The 19,192-nt window shown below is 41.7% G+C and overlaps 1 protein-coding gene across 1 annotated transcript in view; it reads left to right on the plus strand.

The window, feature by feature from the left end:
* Nucleotides 1-19,192, plus strand: part of CLTCL1 (clathrin heavy chain like 1) — an 85,346-nt gene that overhangs the window by 32,929 nt on the left and 33,225 nt on the right. The window contains 14 exon segments of the mRNA XM_011356076.2: nt 2,343-2,504; nt 5,655-5,768; nt 7,976-8,149; nt 8,870-9,067; nt 9,792-9,992; nt 10,099-10,251; nt 11,104-11,226; nt 12,529-12,666; nt 14,465-14,629; nt 15,214-15,394; nt 16,701-16,864; nt 18,005-18,130; nt 18,733-18,875; nt 19,143-19,173. Coding sequence (XP_011354378.2) covers nt 2,343-2,504; nt 5,655-5,768; nt 7,976-8,149; nt 8,870-9,067; nt 9,792-9,992; nt 10,099-10,251; nt 11,104-11,226; nt 12,529-12,666; nt 14,465-14,629; nt 15,214-15,394; nt 16,701-16,864; nt 18,005-18,130; nt 18,733-18,875; nt 19,143-19,173 — 2,073 coding nt within the window.

Below are 19,192 nucleotides of genomic sequence, written 5' to 3' on the forward strand. Positions count from 1 at the left end.
TAACTATCGGCCAGGTTGTGGATGGAGTACGTGGAACCCTTGTACTTTAGTAGTGGGAATGTAGAATGGTTCAGCTGCTCTGGAAAACAGTTTGACCAATTCTCAAAAAGTTAAATACAGAGTTACCATTTGACTTAGCATCTCCACTCCTACGTATATACCCAAGAGAAATAATGACAACATATGTCCACACACAAAAAAAAATATACGCAATTGTTTACGGCAGCATTATGCATAACAGCCAAAGTATGGAAACAATCCAGATATCCATCAGTTGATGAATGGATAAACAAATGTGGTTTATATATAAAATGGAATGTCATTGAGCCCTAAAAAGACATGAAGTACTAATATATGCTATAACATGTGTAAACCTCAAAAACCTCACTAAGTGAAAGAAATCATACACAAAAGGTCACATATTTTACAATTCCATTTATGTGGCATATTTAGGTAAATCTATAGAAACAGCAGATTGGTGGCAGGGGAGATGGGTCGGGGACTAACTGATGAGCACAGGGATTTCTTTTGGGTGATTAAAAATGTTTTTAAACTACATAGAGGTGGTAGTCGCACAACATTGTGACTATATTAAATGCCACGGAATTATACACTTTTAAATGGTTAATTTTATGTGAATTTCATCTCAACAAAAGGAGTTGGGGAACATGAGTGGATTTTGGCCCACAGGCCTTACTTTGCCATCTCTTATTTGTAAATTTTACTCCTCTGTTTGAAACAACTTTTCCTCCACAGGTAGTCAGTCATGTTACTTATTGAGAAGCCTTCTCTGATTCACTGGTCTGGGTGAGGTCACAGCATCTCTCGCTTTCCTGTGTCATAGCAGTCAGCAATCTATATTGCAGTTGCTTGCTTCCTTGCTAGAAACATTCATCACCTGTCCTTAAGTGAAAGACCTATGTCATTCATTTTCCTTATCCTTAGCCTCTCATACAGGGCATGACACAAAGCATTTTTCTGTTGAATCTTTGCTAGCTATGGTCCTTGATGTGCCTTTGCCGAAAGCACGCATAATAACTCAGCATCCCTTGAGGTGGCCCTCACCTGGCAGGAGCCTAAGGCTTAGAAGCAGGTGTGTCACTGGCCCAAGGCCACATGCGGCCTCTGGGTCCGTGAATTTCAGACAGCGTGTAAGAGCCCAGATCTCCAGTCTTAATCTTAGGTGTTCTGTCTGCTCTGCCCCTTCGTCTGAGCTTCAGTTTCATTTTCTCTAGCATGGAGACTCAAATATACTGTCACTGTGTTGCTGAAAATCTTCCCATCGTCTTCAGGGGAGAGTGAGTCTTATCTTTCTTACTCTCACTTTAAAATTTCCTTGTTCATTTTTCTGTTAGAGCACATACCCTTTATTTATTGGTTGCTCCCCTATTTCTCCCTACTTTCAACCCTTAGCATCTACTTGTCTATTTTCTGTCTCTCTAAATTTCTCTGTTTGGGATATTTCAAATGTAGAATCATTCTACAACTAGTTTCTTTCACTTTGCATGTTTTAAAAATTCATCCATGTTGTAGCATGAATCAGTACTCTGTATAGTAACTTTAACATAAGCCTGTGCAATAGAAAATACAATAGAAAAGGTCTTTAAAAATAAAAAAGTGAAAGCCTTTGTTTCCCCCTTTTAAGGAGATGTAGGTGGGTGGGGAATCACTTGAAGATCTGAATTTACCCACAGACTGCATGGGGGCAGAGATGATGGTTTGAATGTTGAATTCTAAAAGCTTGAACTGTGATTCTTTCTGGTTCCATTTATTTAGCTTTTTGAGCATTTGACATTGGATATAAATGTATTAAAATTCTTTGTTGGAAAATGTAAGTTCTAAGTTTTATAAAAGATATTAGTCTTATTGGTTGTATTAAATACATTTTTGCTATTTATAAATTTCAGAAAACACAAACAGTTTTTAAAATTAGGTCATAATCTCATCTTCCTGATTTAACTACTCTTAATACTTGGGAGTTTTTCCTCCCAAGGCTTACTTTCTATGAATATATGTATGTCAGTGCATGTATACACGTGCGCATATACACACACATTCTATGAACGTATATACATACACGTTATATACACATATATACTTGTGTGTATACACACATACATTATGCTTAAATTAGGATCATTTGACTAATTTGTAGTCTTATTTTTTTCTCATCTTGTGATATGTTGTAGCCATCTTTCCACATCAAATTTATAATAGCTAAAGGCTTATTTTTTATTAGAACTATGTCAACATATGATACTTTAATTCTAGAAACGTTTGGTTAACAATTGTTTACATTCGTCTCTTTTTTCCCCCTTTTATTGCACAATGTCTTTTCTTAGCAAAACCGTGTGGTTGGGGCAATGCAGCTTTACTCTGTGGACAGGAAGGTCTCACAGCCCATAGAAGGCCATGCTGGTGCCTTTGCAGAGTTCAAGAGCGAGGGGAATGCCAAACCTGCCACCCTTTTCTGCTTTGCTGTACGCAGTCCCTCAGGGGGCAAGGTAAGTTCTAGTCCGCTGTCTTTTCCTCCAGAAAAGCATCCTGGTCTGTTAGGTGTCTCTACGAGTGTCATTGGTAGCCACTTAGCTGACATTTCAAAACCAGAATATAATTGAGTATGGGGGATGGCCTGCAGATGCTTTATGTGAATGAAGGCTCTTGCTATATTTAGAATCTCTCACCTATTGTACATGTTGGTGGTTTTGCAGCCAACCTTTGCATAAAGTTAGAAACCTGAAGTCAGCTACTGATTAATTGGTCCCAATCCCTTAAAAATCCTCTTTGACAGAGTCTACTGAGCATGAGCTAGGCACTGGGGTTGTAGGTTTGTGCTCTCACGCATCAGCCTCACGGAGGCTACAGCTGTGAAATAGCCAGCGCATGCCATCCTGACCTACATTACTGAGGTCCTACATTACTGAGGCAAGGTTCTCCCCAGGGGAGCTACAGAGAGGAGAGGCTCTGCCTTCAGAGCAAGTTGAGTTTTGTTAGGCTCAGGGGCATGACCAGTACATGTTTGACAGAGCTGAGTGGTGGAGGTGTGGAGGTATAGGAGTTCATGATGTCAGAAGACCTGAGGTTCCACCATGGCACACTTGGAATGCTGCCTCAAAACAGAGTCCGATCCAGCAATTGCACTTCTGGATATTTATCCAAAGAAAACCAAAACAATAATTTGTAAAGATCTATGCACCCTTATGTTTGTGGCAGCACAATTTACAATAGCCAAAGATATGGAAGCAACCTAAATGCCCATCAGCAGTCGATTGGATAAAGAAGTTATGGTTCATATATACAATGGAATATTACTCAGCCATTAAAAAAATGAAATCTTGCCATTTGCAATGACATGGATGGACCTAGAGGTTATTATGCTGAGTGACATAAGTCAGAGAAAGATAGATACCATATGATTTCACTTATATGTGAAATCTATGAAACAAAAAGAACTAATCAAAAACAGATTCACAAATATAGAGGACAGTCTGGGGACAGCCAGAGGGGAGGGGTGTTCGGGGGCTGGGAGAATGGGGTGAAAGGTTAAAGAAGTACAAATCTGTAGTTGATAGATTGTCAAAGGGATAGGGAGCACGGCATAGGGAATGCAGTTAGCATTAATGTAATGGCTAATAGGAAAGCCAGAGGAGGGAAAGAGCAATTACTGGGATCATTTTATAAACTATATAAATGTCTAATCAATGCACTATATACTTGAAACTAATAATAAAATAATATTTTAAAAAAAACAAAAAAACAGAGTCCGGACCCCAGTACATTCTCATTAGAAACACTTCTTGAAATCACTGTTTGGGGTTGGTCCCTAGACCTGAAGTCTTCCTCCAAGTTAGAGAAGTTCTGAATCTGTGTGAGGGGAGCTCCCACATACCTTCATCTTAAGTATTCTTATTGGTTACTTTGATCTCTTGTGTAACATTTTTCTTGCTTTCCTTAGTTGAGGACCAATAGAAAAACAGGAGTCAGGTAAAAAAACATCAGCCTGCACAAAGAGCTTGCTGCAATATTGCCTCAGAATGAGCCTCTTCACCTTCCTACACAGAGCTGGGCAGGTACAGGCTCCTCTGTAGGAGCAGAACCTACCCTGTTGAGCTCCTTGTGAAGAGTGCACACCAGAAATGCCCTCTGCAGATGCCCAAGAAGAGAAGAGCTCAAAAGATAGGCATGCTCCTCATCTCCTTCACTCAGCTGTCAGGGGGCCCTCTCCTCTCAAGAGCTTCAGCCAGGGGCAGTCTGTGGTGACAGACCCTACTACACACACAAACCCCCACAGAAGCTGTCCCAAGAGCTGCTGGCTTATATTTTGTGGTCGAATGTCACTTCTCCTACCACAGTGGAAGGTGTGGGGTCCCTCCAGTGGTTTTCTGGGCCTGTGCCCCTTGCACATGCCTGCCTTCTAATTCAGCCCAGCTCTACTTAGGGGAATGGCTCTGTGGTCTCCGTATGTGGATCTAAGTTTTGCCTGGACACCATTTCCTTGTTGCTAACTTTCTCACAGATGGGTGTCACCTGTCCATAGCCACACCCTTCTCCCACTACCTCCCAAAGAAGCCTGGTTTCCTTTCTTAGTCCCCTGCTTCTTTTGGCAGTGCCACTATCCTTCTAGACTCAAGCAGGAAACCGCTGCTTTCAAGCTCCACTTGTTGCCACTGTCTAGCCTTTAGCAAGTCTCACAACTGTGGTAGACTAGGCCCTTATCACCTATATTTGGCTTAGGGAATAGCCACTTACTAGGTCCTCAGACCCTCCCCACCATTGGAAAGAATTTTCCTGAACTACCATTTATCTTAAAGTGCCCCGATTCAAGGAGTTTCGGTCTTCCCTATTTAACCTGCAATCGCCTCTGCCCACTGGCTCCATCAGCCCTCCCCTTTCAGCCTATCTCTTTCTGTGTTTGTCCTCTGCTCACCTCAAGCCTCTGGTATTTCCCCGCTTCTCTGCCAGGCCAGATCATCCTCTAGGTGTATACGCATCTACTTTCTCTGCTGAGCCTCCCCTCCAGCCCTTGTTCTTTTGTGTCTCTGATCTACCTCTACTCATGATTTTTTTCCAGACTTGCTTTAGCCATGGTACATTTTCATTAGATAAAAGGAATTTGAAGTGTGTTGATAAATGCAGCGATGGGTCCCCTTGTTCACTGTCCTTCCTACAGATTCTCCAAAGATTCTTATGGTCCCAGCATAACCTTGAAAAATTCAGGCCTTCACCACAACTGACTATCTTATGTGTCTGACATTCAGTTATGAGATTCTGCCTACTAACTGATTCGTGTTGGCATGAGCTGTGTCCAGGAGAAAAGTCGCAGAGCAGCAGGGACAGCAGATCCCAGTGGGAGCCCCCCTTGTCTCCTGAGTGTTGGCACTGAGGCCCAGAGTGGGGAAAAGTGACTCGGCCAACATGCTGGAACTATATGTTTCTCTGGTCTCCTGGCTTTGGTTCTTTCTGTTGCACTTGGTGGTGGGAGCAGGTTGGTAAATAAGATAAGCACCCCTAACCAAGAGGTGGTCTTGTTTGAATGTAACTTTAATATTAGTCTTACCGAGCATTGACGTAAGGCTCTGCTCACCACTGTGCTTGGTCAGTATCATTTGCCATCAAGAACATTTACTTGGATTAATATAAAACCTCTTTTCTAGTTGCACATAATTGAAGTCGGACAGCCTGCTGCAGGAAACCAACCTTTTGTAAAGAAAGCTGTGGATGTATTTTTCCCTTCAGAGGCACAGACTGATTTCCCAGTAGCTATTCAGGTATGAATGTACACATGCTGCTCTCTAAGTAGGTTGGAACAAATCACAGACAGCTGATGGTGGCCTCTTGTGCCTCAGAAGGTGCCACAGCAGATATAGTAGAACACAGAGAAGATGATGTTGAGGCTTATCTTCTAGCTCTGTGCTGCCATAACATTCTCTGATGATGAGCACTCTTTTCTGTGAACAGGACTTTTTCCAACTCGCATACCAGAGCTCCAAGCCTTCTTTTTATTATAAAAGATTAGATGTTCACTGTAGTACAAAAATATATAAAACAATCCTCTGTAGCAGAACCAATTGGTTGTAAAGTGCATCATGGTCTTATTACCTGTTATATGAAAAATTTCTGAGCAAAATGGGGATCATATTATATAAGATAATGTAATCTCTCCTTTTTACTCCTTTGCTCAGTAAGTACATTGTAGGCATTTCCACAAGTTATTACATTCTTTGTGAATATTGTGGGAAGTAAACCGTTGTTTTGGGGGATGTACCATAATTGTGGGATGGTTGAGCTATTTCCTTTTTTTATGCTCTCAAATATTTGATGATATTTACAATAATTTCAAGTTAGATTTCTAGAAATAGTTTCATGATCAAAGAATGTAAATTTTTTTCCAAAGTGAAATTGGCTTTTTTCTGTATCACAAAAATATATGTTGTCGATAAATTATCAATAATATCAACACATATAACAACAGAGTTATCAACCAAAATCCTACCACTGCTGATAATTGTGACCACCTCTTTGGAAGTATCTTTGCATGTGTGCATTGATGCAGATATGTACAAATAGACTCTTATAAAATGGCCTTATATTGGCCTTGCACTTTACAACTTTCTCTTGCTATTGTAGACCATTCTATGCCAGTAAAATACATGTATATATTTTAACATCTGTGCCATGTGTTCTGTAGATGTGTCATAACTCATTTAGACAGTCCCTTGTCAATGGGTATTTATGTTTACAGTAAACATTTACAGGAACATTGTTGTCCATTCATCTTTGTGTATTAATCTGAAAGTCTAAGGATAAACTGTTGGATCAGGGTCACAGGCATATACATGTCACTGACTCTCATAACCATCCTGTCCAGTCACACTCCTGCCAGCACCACCCCTGATAGCTGGACAGTATCCGATGGTGTTCACATTCTTTCTGTTGAAGTGGAATGGGTTTACCAGTCACACATATGCTTCTTGTTGATTGCCTCTTCCTGATTTTGGCATTTTTCCTGTCTAGGTTTTATCTTATTTGTAAGAACCCTTTGTAGTTTTAGAATATTAAGTGCCTGATATGTTTCAAATATTTTTTCCCAGTAATAACAAAAGTTCATTGGTGGTGTGTTCCACCTTGTAGAAGTTTTGCATTTTTATATGGCTTTATATCATATTTTGAAAAGAATTCTATACCCCAAGGTGATCAAAATATTCACTCATATTTTTTTCAATGGCTTAGTTTTATTTTATACTTAAAAATCTTTGATCCATCTGGGATTTACTTTGATCTAAAGAATAAAATACTGATCTTATTCTTTACCTTCATTCCTCATCCCCAGATAGCCAGCTGGTTATATCAATATTGTATACTGATTAAAGTCTGTTTTCCACTGATATGAAATATTTATTCATATTAAATTCTTATATATGTTTGATTCTGTTTCAGGGTTCTCAATTAAGTTCCATTTGTCTCTGTCTTCCTATGCTAATGCCACATTTTATTTCTTAGTACCACACATTTTTAATTACTATAAGTTTTATAACCTAATTGGGTAAATTCATCTGTCTTTCTCCCACCCCATCAAGATTTCCTGTGTGTTAAATATTTTTCTGTAAGAGTTCATGGCATTTGGCAAAGGTCAGGTTAATAAGTGGTGGCGGAGGGCAAGCTGGAATGTGAACACAATGTTTAAGGTCTTTACCCAGACTTTTCCCTTGTTTTATAAACTTGCAGCTTGCTTAACGGGATTTGGTAAGAAACTGGGGAAAGGATAGCTCTACTGAAAGACATATGGAATAGCCTGACTTTTTGGACCTTTATTTGAGATTGGCTGGGCAAAATATTGTCTTTAAAATTAGTTCTCAGTGAGATAGGACTAGAATCACTTTGGGCTCCATCTATCAGGAGCTCATTGTTCATTTGTGAACTCTTTTGCTCTATTTGGCTTCTCCTTTTCCACCTGTTGCTTTCTTTCTTTTTCTAGATTGGAACTAAACATGGTGTTATTTATTTGATCACAAAATATGGCTATCTTCATATGTATGATCTAGAGTCTGGCGTGTGCATCTACATGAACCGTATTAGTGCCGACACAATCTTTGTAACTGCTCCGCATGAACCTACCTCGGGAATTATTAGTGTCAACAAAAAGGGACAGGTATGTAACTTTTCATCTCCTAGCTTCTCCATTCCCTGGGTACTATGGAGGAAAAGCTTAATTTTTCCTCCTTGTCCAGGAAAACGGTCAGGTATTGTTAAGCTTGCACCTCTGTCTCCCTTCTTCATATCATCTCACCTCTCAGACACATGATTGAGTCTGAGAAGAGAACAGCTCCCTCCCTACATGAAGCTGCTACCAGTGGACCAGCGGTTCTAATACACAATACTGACATCTTCAGGACATGCACACGTTTACTAGGGAGAGTTGAAAAGCCGATACTCTGCTACCTGTTACCTTTCTCAACCGAAGTTAAAAAGACAGTTAAAACAAGAAAATCAGTACTTAAAAAAAAAATAAGGTTGAGAAGAAACATTGTCGGTTCTACCCAAATGGGTTATTTTGGCTCAGTTGTCATCCCGAACACATCACTGGTCCATGTCCATGCAACTTTATATTGCTTTCACTCGCTACGTTTATAATCTTTTAAATAACTGTAGAATCTCATGCTGTAACAGCAGTACCGTGGTGTTCTACTGTGTTACCATTAGGCATATGGCCCCTGTGCATGCTGTCACTATTAGGGCCAACATTATTGGCAACTCAGCATGAGCCTTAGAACTTTGCTGATATTCCAGTGTCTATGAGCAGAATATGGCAGTGCTTGTATGTGGAGCACTTTTTTAGGCTGAACCAATCTCACCTGTTGGGCCCTTATAGGTGCTGTCAGTTTGTGTTGAGGAAGATAATATTGTGAATTATGCAACCAATGTGCTTCAGAATCCAGACCTTGGTCTGCGTTTGGCCATTCGTAGTAACCTGGCTGGGGCAGAGGAGTTATTTGTGAGAAAATTTAGTACCCTGTTTGCACAGGGGAACTATGCCGAAGCCGCCAAAGTAGCAGCATCTACACCAAAGGTAATGATATTTGAACACTGTGTGCCGTTCTGAGAGTGGATTAAATCATAAAGGCATTCCACTGCTGATGTTGGAGAATCTTAGTGTTTGATTAGTAGTTTTTAGCTTTAAATTTTTGTACCAATGGCATAACAATAATGGAAGCAAATAAAAAGCAGAGTTTTGCTGCAGTGACATACTCTTCTAGCTCTCGTCTATGTGCATACATATTTCTCCCCCAACGCCTTAGCTTAGCAAATGTAGAGCTATATAATAGTCGAGTGGTTGTACCCTATTTCATTTAGCATTTAGTCATTTTCCTACTCTGAACTTTGTCCACTCTTCCAGAGCATAAAAGTACTGCTTAGGGTATTTTATTTGATCTTTTTCATTAGCACAAATTGTCCTGGGACCAGATCTGCTTCTGAGTAGGTAAAGTATTTTGAATTAGAAAGTAATGATGCTAGAACTTCACTGCTAGAAGACCAAATTAGAAGCCTGCTTCTCACTGCAGCGAGCTAGGGAGAAGGAAGGCCTTAAGTAGAAGTGGCGTGTGAGTCCAAGACCCACTGTGCTTGTGGTTATTGCTGAAGGCAGAAGCCATTGCCTCGATGGAAGACTTTTTGTCCCTGACAGTTTAGTATAGAATTTCTATTTGCAGATTTTTTTTTTTCATATTAGCAAGTTAAGTGAAGGGATGACCTGTGATTATAGCACAATGACCTGCATTTCCATTTATCAATAGGGAATCCTGCGTACCAGTGACACAGTTCGGAAGTTCCAGAGTATTCCCGCCCAGCCTGGGCAGGCTTCTCCTTTGCTCCAGTACTTTGGAATCCTGCTTGATCAGGGTCAGCTCAATAAACTGGAATCCTTAGAACTTTGCCGTCCAGTTCTTCAGCAAGGGCGCAAGCAACTCTTAGAAAAGTGGCTGAAAGAAGATAAGGTACAAACACCAGTGAAATCATTACCCCCAGCACTATTTGAAACTGGGTCACAGGCTCACTGCTCCTCTGATCCTAATCTCACCTTGTCCCTTTGGCACATCACAGCTGGAATGTTCAGAAGAACTTGGAGATTTGATTAAAACTGCTGACCCTACACTCGCTCTAAGTGTGTACCTTCGGGCAAATGTGCCGAGCAAAGTTATCCAGTGTTTTGCAGAAACAGGCCAGTTTCAGAAAATTGTGCTCTATGCAAAAAAGGTAATGCATGTTTAATCATTAGCATTTCACAAATAATTCATTTGTGGTCAGGTGGTTAATGATTCTGAAGATTAGAAAATACCCTTCTATGTAAGTGCTCTGGTGTGAGAGAGTTGTCAGTGTTGCTATAAGCATCTCATTCATTGATAATGGTCATATTTTATTCTCTTCAATTATTTATTTTTTTGTTTTATGTTTCTATCTACTTTCCAGTCAGGGGCTTTCCTGTAATTTCATCTTATCTTTTATTCCCTTCTTCTCCATTCCCCCCAGCATCCTCTGTGTGTTAATTTGCTGTTTTGGTGGGCATCCAGACCTTATCCCTGTGGCTCACTAGTCACTGTGCTGAGTTTTGATCAGAGCTTGCGCACTGGTTGGGCAGCTTCTTTGTGGTCCAGGCCATTTGTTTAGTTGATTGTGCGTCAGTATACATGGGATTGGCACATTGAATTGGGTGTTGGGTTTGGCAGAGGGCTGGCACCTACACATGCTAATATTGTTCCTCATTTCTTTGTAAACTCAAGTTCAGAACAAAGGATGGGAAACATTTTTTTATTAAGTTTATTGGGGTAACATTGGTTAATACAATTATATAATTTTCAGGTGTATATTATAATTTGTCATCGGTATATTCTATTGTTTTACCACCCAAAGTCCAGTTTCCTTCAGCTACCATATATTTGATCCCCTTTACTCACTTCACCCTACCCCTACCCCCCTATATTTGACCCTCTTTAACCATCTACCTACCCCCTCCTCGCCCACCCCTTACCCTCGGGTAACCACTAACATTTTCTTTTTTAGCACTGAAAGTTTCGTTTCTTTTCCTGATGGGTGTTCCCTTGCTTCTAGGTTGGCTATGCCCCAGACTGGATCTTTCTGCTGAGGAGTGTGATGAGGGTCAGTCCAGACCAGGGCCTACAGTTTTCTCAAATGCTAGTGCAGGATGAGGAGCCGTTGGCCAGCATTGACCAGGTGAGCACAGGTATTTGGGACAGTTTTTGTGGCTTTGTATAACCATCAAATAGATTTCTTTTTATTCGTTTTTGTTATCAGTGTCTCTATTTTTTTCTTCGTTTGCTATTAATCTTCCAGTTTAAAAAAATCTGATGTGCTAGGGGTACTTGTCTTCTAATCTTTTATTATTTGAATACTGTTGTGAAGGATTTTAGAGGATTTTTGTGTCGAGTTGTAAGGGTCTTATTTCTTTGTGTGGTGATTGGTGGTAGGGTGTGAGGATGTCATTTTAGAATGGTAGCCACCCCCACCCCTCACCCCCAGTCACCACTTTATTATTCCTTTCTGGCAAAGGGCCTGAACTCTGCCTGAGTACCTGGTCATGGTGAATGATCTCAAGTCTGTAGACTTTCATCTTGTGGATATCTGACTATCCTGGAGTTAGGTAAACATGAAACTATTAATTTAATAGGAAGTATTTAGTACTTAGATAAAAACATATGACAAGTCACTGGTAAACTTTAAGCAAAGGGCTTTGGGTAATACAGAGGTATGTAACAAAGCAAGGCAAGAAAACCAGTAACCTGTAGAGAAATAATAAGTACAGTTATATTGGTTTTATATATTTTAGAATTTGCATATATTTTGGAGATCGTGATTAAGATCATGATCATGAAAAGGTTTTTGAGCCAGATTTACACAAATCTCAATGGGGAGAGGCTCCAGTTTATATCTGTACTATTTTCATATTTTTAAAGTATTTTAATATAAACTTTTCTCATGCACTGTAAATATGGAAACAATTATACAATCAATAATAATAATAATTCATTACCTGTATTTCACCTCTTATTAAGGCTTATTAATTATTTAACACCTATTTAACTTTAATGATTAGTGTCTTAGTCAATATTTGCATTTTCTCAGTTGTGCCTGGTTAGAAATCAGATACTGACTTCCTCTAGGATTCAAGTAATAGATTGTTAAGATCACCTGAATCACTTCAGAGGATTTTGGGGATTCAGTTTTAGTATATGTGCTGCTGAAGTGAGCACTGATTCTGGGGATTCAGATGTTATAAAAGTACTTCCTTTAATCTACTTAAGTAAAATGCCCTATTGGTGACGTAGGTGATGTAATTTTACAGAATTACCCACTAACAAATAATGGCCATGAATTACATGAATTTTCATGACATAAGAAAATGTAAATGAAGGTACTAATTATTCAATGTCTAAATAAGATTCAATTTCAGGAACTATTTCAACAGGAAAATAAAAGTTTCCTTTGGGTAAAGATGTGGCTTGTGATCTGTTTCAGATTGTAGATGTTTTCATGGAAAACAGTTTAATTCAGCAGTGTACTTCCTTCTTGTTGGATGCCTTGAAAAATAATCGCCCAGCTGAGGGGCACCTCCAGACTCGCCTGTTGGAGATGAACTTGATTCATGCACCCCAGGCAAGTGACATCAAGGCTGAAACCAAGAGACAGAGCACCTGTTTGTGTGGGACTCACGGCCCTAAAAGCAGTGGCTTTGGGCTGGGCTGTTCTCACATCAGAGGTTTATCTCTGCCTCAGTGGACATTCTCCAGGACTTTCCTGCAAGGGATTTCCAGCATCCATGGTGCAAGACTTTCATAGAAGTAGTTACAATCAGAGCATCATTTCTTTCCTTTTTTTTTTTTGAATAGTGGTAAAATTATACAAAACAAAATTTGCCATTTTAACCATATTTAAGTGTGCGATTCAGTGGCATTAAATACATTTACAATATTGTGCAACCATTACCCCTATATATTTTCAGAACTTTTTGTCATCCTAAACAAAAATTCTGTACCCATTAAGCAATCACTCCCTATCCCCTCCCCCAACTCTGGTAACTTCTAATCTGTTTTCTGTCTTTATGAATTTGCCTGTTCTAGACACTTAATATAAGTGGAATCACAATATTTGTCCTTTTGTGTCTGGCTTTTTTCATTTAGTGTATTATTTTCAAGCTTCATCCATGTTGTATCATGTATCAGAATTTCTTTCCGTTTTATGGCTGAATAATAATAGTCTGTACTACGTGTATGCCACATTTTGTTTATCCATTCATCTAGTTGGTGACAGTTGGGTTTTTTTCTACCTTTTGGCTATTGTGAATAGTGCTGCTATGAACATTGGTGTACAAGTATCTGTTTGAATCCCTGTTTTTAATTCTTTTGAGCATACACCCAGAGGTGGAATTGCTGAATCATACGATATATCTGTGTGTAGATTATGAAGGTGCCACCATATGTTTTCCAAGCTACTGTACCATTTTGCATTCCCAGTAGTACTGTATGAGAGTTCCAGTTTCTCTGGGCGAAGCAGAGCAAGCCAGCATGAGACTTCATCACACTAACTAGAACAGTACATAATTTGGAAGTTATGCATTGTTTACTTCTGGAATTTTTCTTTTGCTACTTTAGGACTACAGTTGAGCAGGTAACCACAGTCTGAAGCCACAGAAAGAGAAACTGCTTTCTGTGGGGGTCTACGGTACTTGGTTGGTGTTCTATATCCTGGAAGCAATGGAAAAGAGTGTGAAAGCACCAAGGCATGCATCTCATCTAGACTAGCTACTGGTTAGATATCAAAGGTTGGCTCACTCACCAGAGCAGCAAGGTTGCTGTGTTGATTCACCCATTCTTAGCCCAGAATTTCCTTGTTTAAACAATGTTAAGTCTCATCAGCCTTCTTTCCAGGAATGTTTATTTTTCAAATGCAACCCCCTACTCCTCATTCTGCCTTTAACCAGAGAGTCTAGCAGACATGAATGGAGTTTGTTCTTTCAGGTCTAATTCTGTTACTAGTCTGAGCATTGAGCTCATTAAAGAAGAGGCCTTGGTAGGCTCAAGCCCTCACATTGACCGTGCCATAGAAAAATACAAAAGTGATGGCTGAAAAGCCAGAGCGACAGCCTAGACTGATCCAGTGACAGCACTATAAGGCAGAGCCTCAGCCTTTTGCACATGCCTGACTCTGCACCGTAGGAGGACAGAGCCTTGTGTGAAAAGCCTCAGGTGACTTAGAAGGATGGCCAGAGATATGCTTGGGACTGAAAGCAACTTCCGCTGCTTTGGAAGTGCAGATGTGAGCAAGGGGCCTAGACACGGGGAAGCACCCGTGAGCACTGTTCTGGAGCTGTGCCCTGAGGTTCACAGTTAAACAACTGCTCTTAAAAGTTATTACTAAAGTTTAGGCTTTCTTACTGAACTCACTGTTTTCACAGGTTGCAGATGCCATGCTTGGAAATCAGATGTTTACTCATTATGATCGGGCCCACATTGCCCAGCTCTGTGAAAAGGCGGGGCTCCTACAACGAGCACTAGAGCACTACACTGACCTCTATGATATCAAGAGAGCTGTGGTCCACACTCATCTCCTCAATCCCGAGGTATGGAGTACCCCTGGGGCGCTCCCATTGTGGGTGGTGTCCACCTGGTCAGTGGGGTCATGTGCTCCCAAATCTCCAATATTGGCATTATGGGACTGTGTCTTCCCTATGTGTGAGCCTCATCACTGCCATGAGCAGTGCTCATTCTGCCTACCCACAGACCCCACATGCTTAGCCACACGGCTGGGCTTGTATCGCCTTTCTTTCTTTCTGTTGCCTGCTTTGACTTAGTCTAATTGAGAGAACCTCTTACAGCTCTAGCAGGGTTGTCTGAAACTGCTAGCAAAAGCTAAATAGCTTTTGCATTCCAATTAATAAAATAGATTTAGCATCAACTATGGAGCGTCGCAGGGTTTGTGACAGCTCATTGAATAAATGAGGTCAGTGTCTTACCCCAAATTTATTCCTGGCTCTCATTTTTTACCATGAAGGATAGTTGTTTTTCACTCCTTTTAAGTGGAAATTCTTTATATATTTGACACTCAAAGGGGAAAATTAATCCAGTTTTTTTTTGCCGGTGTTGGCAGCATCTAAGACAGTGCTGCCAACTAAGAGTTGTGGACAAACTCTTCCTTGCTTCCCAGTGGCTCATCAGCTTCTTTGGCTCCCTGTCAGTGGAGGATTCTGTGGCATGTCTGCATGCTCTTCTGTCTGCCGACATCAGACAAAACCTGCAGTTGTGTGTGCAGGTGGCCTCCAAGTACCACGAGCAGCTGGGCACGTCGTCCCTGGTGGAGCTCTTCGAATCCTTCAAGAGTTACGAAGGTAACATGTAGCCTCTGGACGACCACACCTCCAGCTCCTGTTATTTTCTGCCTGCCCAACCTAACAATCTTCCTGAAAAGCTGGCAGAATGCGCACTCACTGCCGGGTGTTGGTTAGTGGCAGAAGATTCCTGTTATCTCATGAGCCTTTTTGGTGTTTGCAAAGAAAGAAATTGACTGGCATTGGTGTGGGGAGACTTAGAATCCCCCTGTGTCCCTGGAGCCTCTCTGGAACTAAGTGTTTCTGTGTCGCACAATCTGCCACAGCTCACCTGAAACCCTGGAGTGCACTGCCCTGAGAGGGCAGGGCTTGCCTTGAGTGAGAACTAAATGGAGGCTCCTGGCCATGTTGGTTGCTGGGCCTACAGACCTGCCCTAGTTGGCTTCCTTTGCCCTCTTCTGGGCATCAGACTGAGAAAGCATGCATGTTAAGGGATGGCTTTCTCAAGTGAGGTTCTGTTGGGGACAGGACAGGTTGTCTAGCCTGCCCAGAACAGAGACTGAGCATTTGTCCAGTGTGTCATCAAGCCACTGCTGTGTGCTTAATGAGGCTGAGATATTGGAGGAGTGAAGGCAAGACTTGCCCTCACTTGAGCTGGCTTTCTCGTAAGAAGATGCCATTGCAGGAAAGGCTGCAGCAGCAGTCAGGGGACACTGGGCTGGGATAGGCTATAGGATAGTGTTAGTGGGAACCATCACCTTAGGGCTACCAGTTCCACCAAAGATCTCCTCAGGGAGAGTGGTCACTGGTGTATCGTGTCCTACTGTTGTTACAGTACCTCCTGGCTGACCCCTGTAGTAGTCAGGAAATTATCAGCCTCTGATGAATAACTGTGCTCTATGACTCACCTTGGAGCCCAGTCTGTAGTGGCTCCCGTGTGTCAGGTAGCAAACTTTTCATTTGGGGTCTCCTATTTTAAGCTATTGCTTTTTGATCTGTTCCTGGCATGTCTGTTTTGAGCAGCAATCATAGGCCCCTCTTAGGTTACCACAATTTGAATTATTCTTGAAGATGACTGTCTGAGGTATACCTGGGCCCCCCATGAAGGTTCCACATACACACATAGCCAGTATTTTACATCAAAACATTTCAGCTATACCTCCCAAATTCAGTGGAAATCTGATGAGCTATTTTTGAGAGATGCCAAAGCAGGCAAACTTTACATGTATAATAAATTCTGAGTAGGCTGTGGGTAAAATGGAGCAAAATCACAGTGAGCTGGGCCATCAAGGGCAAATGGGCTACACCTGTGGAGAATGCAGGTCGCTATTAGGAGGGCACAAAATGGAACAGTCTCTCTTCATAGGCCTCTTCTACTTCCTGAGCTCAATTGTGAACTTCAGCCAAGATCCAGATGTGCACTTGAAATATATTCAGGCTGCCTGTAAGACAGGGCAGATCAAGGAGGTAGAGAGGATATGCCGAGAGAGTAACTGCTACAACCCAGAGCGGGTGAAGAACTTCCTGAAGGTGAGTGTGTCCAGGCATCATCTCCTTCTTTGAGCAAACCAGCAGCAATACTGCCCTGAGAATTGGAAAGCTGGGTTCTCGCCAATGTTCCCTGGGTCCCCGCCAATGTTCCCTGGGTCCCCAGTGGCAGAGCTCTACTTTATGGTCTAAGTTCTAGCAGGAATTTACTGTTGATCTAACGACTCCTTTGTGAAAAGAAGCTTGAAGCTATGCTTTTAATTATCTGACATGTGAGTAGAGGGAGTTTTATTGTTGCATTGTATTTTAACAACACTCCACTGTGCCCCTGTTAATTAGGCTGGGCAAGGCTGCAGAAACAAACAAACCACTCAGTGCTAAAAACAGAAACACACAAACCACTCGGTGCTAGTGGCATAAAAACAAGCATATTTCTTTGTCTTGCACAGTCCTGGTGGATGTAGAGGTCAGGGGTGTGGCTTTCTTTCTCACCATCTTTCAAGGACTACGCTGATGGCTGCTTTGCCATTTTCAACACATCATCCTGAATATTGCCTTCCTGGTCAAGTGCAAGAAAGAGTACAGAGGAGCTGGCATGGGTGGTTTCTATGGGTGAGATTAGAAGTGGCACTCAATACTTCAGTTCACTTTCCATTGGAGGAAACTAGGTCACGTGGCCACACCCCAAACTACAGGGGTACAGAAAACCTTAGAAATATCCTCTAGCTATGGCCAAACAAGGGAGACATGATTGTGGTGGACTATGCATAGAAAGCCCCTGCACTGACAGGTGATGTTGCATGGAGGACAGCTGCTTGTCTGAAAGGGTACTATTTACCAGGGGGTGTTATTGGCAGCCCACTCTTCTGCCTGGTCTCGGTCAGATTTATGCATAATGAGCTGCTTGTCTTAACCCAAAAGATGTTTGGTTTTGGACCAGTTTGGAATGTTACTGCCAAATTTAGCAGAGTTCTTTTTCTCTTTAATCAAATAGTATTATCTTTTCCCCTACTTGTTTCCCAAAGCATACACTGTATCTCCAAAAGCAAACACCTTAAAATGACATCATATGTAGAACAAAGTCTCATCGTGAGTCTCCTGTGGGGCCTTCCAGCAGAAGCAGTGCCATCCCTGTGCTGAGGCCTTCACTGCCTGGCTTGTTCTGTGCTTTCCAACACACAGGAGGCCAAGCTCACCGACCAGCTTCCCCTTATCATCGTGTGTGATCGGTTTGACTTTGTCCATGACCTTGTCTTGTACTTGTACCGCAACAACCTGCAGAAGTACATCGAGATTTACGTCCAGAAGGTACTACTGGGACTGTTGCTTCTGGTTCCTAGTTGACACCTGGCTGCCTTTGTGCTTTGGTCTGTGGTAATAGTCTACACCTAAGAGGCTGCCTCTGACCCCTGAACATGTCTGAGACTGTCACTTTGAAGCGTGATGTCTTAGCTCTGCTGCCATCACAGAATACCACAGACTGGGTGGCTTACCAGCATATATTTATTTCTCACAATTTGGAGACTGGAAATCCAGGATCAAAGTGCCATCCTATCACCTTGGGTTGGTTTCTCCTGAAGTCTCTTTCCTCGGCTTGCAGACAGTACCTTCTCGCTATATCCTCACATGTGGCCTCTCCTCTGTGCCCATGCCCATGGTATCTCTTCCTCTTATAAGGACACCAGACCTATTGGATTAGGGTCCCATCTTTTTAACCTCATCTAACTTTAAATAGTTCCTTCTTAAAATACAGTCACATGGAGGTTAAGTCTTCAACATATACAGGGGGATACAAATTTAGTCCATCACAGAAGCCCTTTCAGATTTTTGCCCACACTGTCCAAGTCTTGGGGGACTTGTAGCAATGACCTGTGTCTGCAGCACTGAAGTCGCCACCTTGACCATTCTAGGTCAACCCAAGCCGGATCCCAGCTGTGGTTGGAGGGCTGCTGGACGTGGATTGTTCTGAGGAAGTAATTAAAAATTTAATCATGGTAGTGAGAGGACAGTTCTCTACGGATGAGCTGGTGGCTGAAGTTGAAAAAAGAAACAGGTAAGGTATCTTAGCTTGGTATCTTCTCTTGCCCCTGGGGCCTAATGTTTGTTGTTAAATCTCTGGCTGATTCTCAAAGATCCCTTTATGGTGGCCTCCCAGCCTCGGGGCTCACTGTAACAAATCTTAGGTCTAGTAGTGAGTTATTTGTTGTTGGTACTGAAAACCTTCGAGAAGAACTTAACAATTGAAATCAAATCTGTCTTGGTCCCTAAAGCAACCTAAAGTTAATGGAACAAGAGGTTTTTGTTTGTTTGTTTCTCCAAGCAAGCTTCAGAGTCTGGTGTCTGCCCTGGAGGTTTTGGGTGTTAAGCTTT

This window comes from Pteropus vampyrus, unplaced genomic scaffold (assembly GCF_000151845.1).
Source record: "Pteropus vampyrus isolate Shadow unplaced genomic scaffold, Pvam_2.0 Scaffold23, whole genome shotgun sequence".
Classification (NCBI taxonomy): Eukaryota; Metazoa; Chordata; class Mammalia; order Chiroptera; family Pteropodidae; genus Pteropus; species Pteropus vampyrus.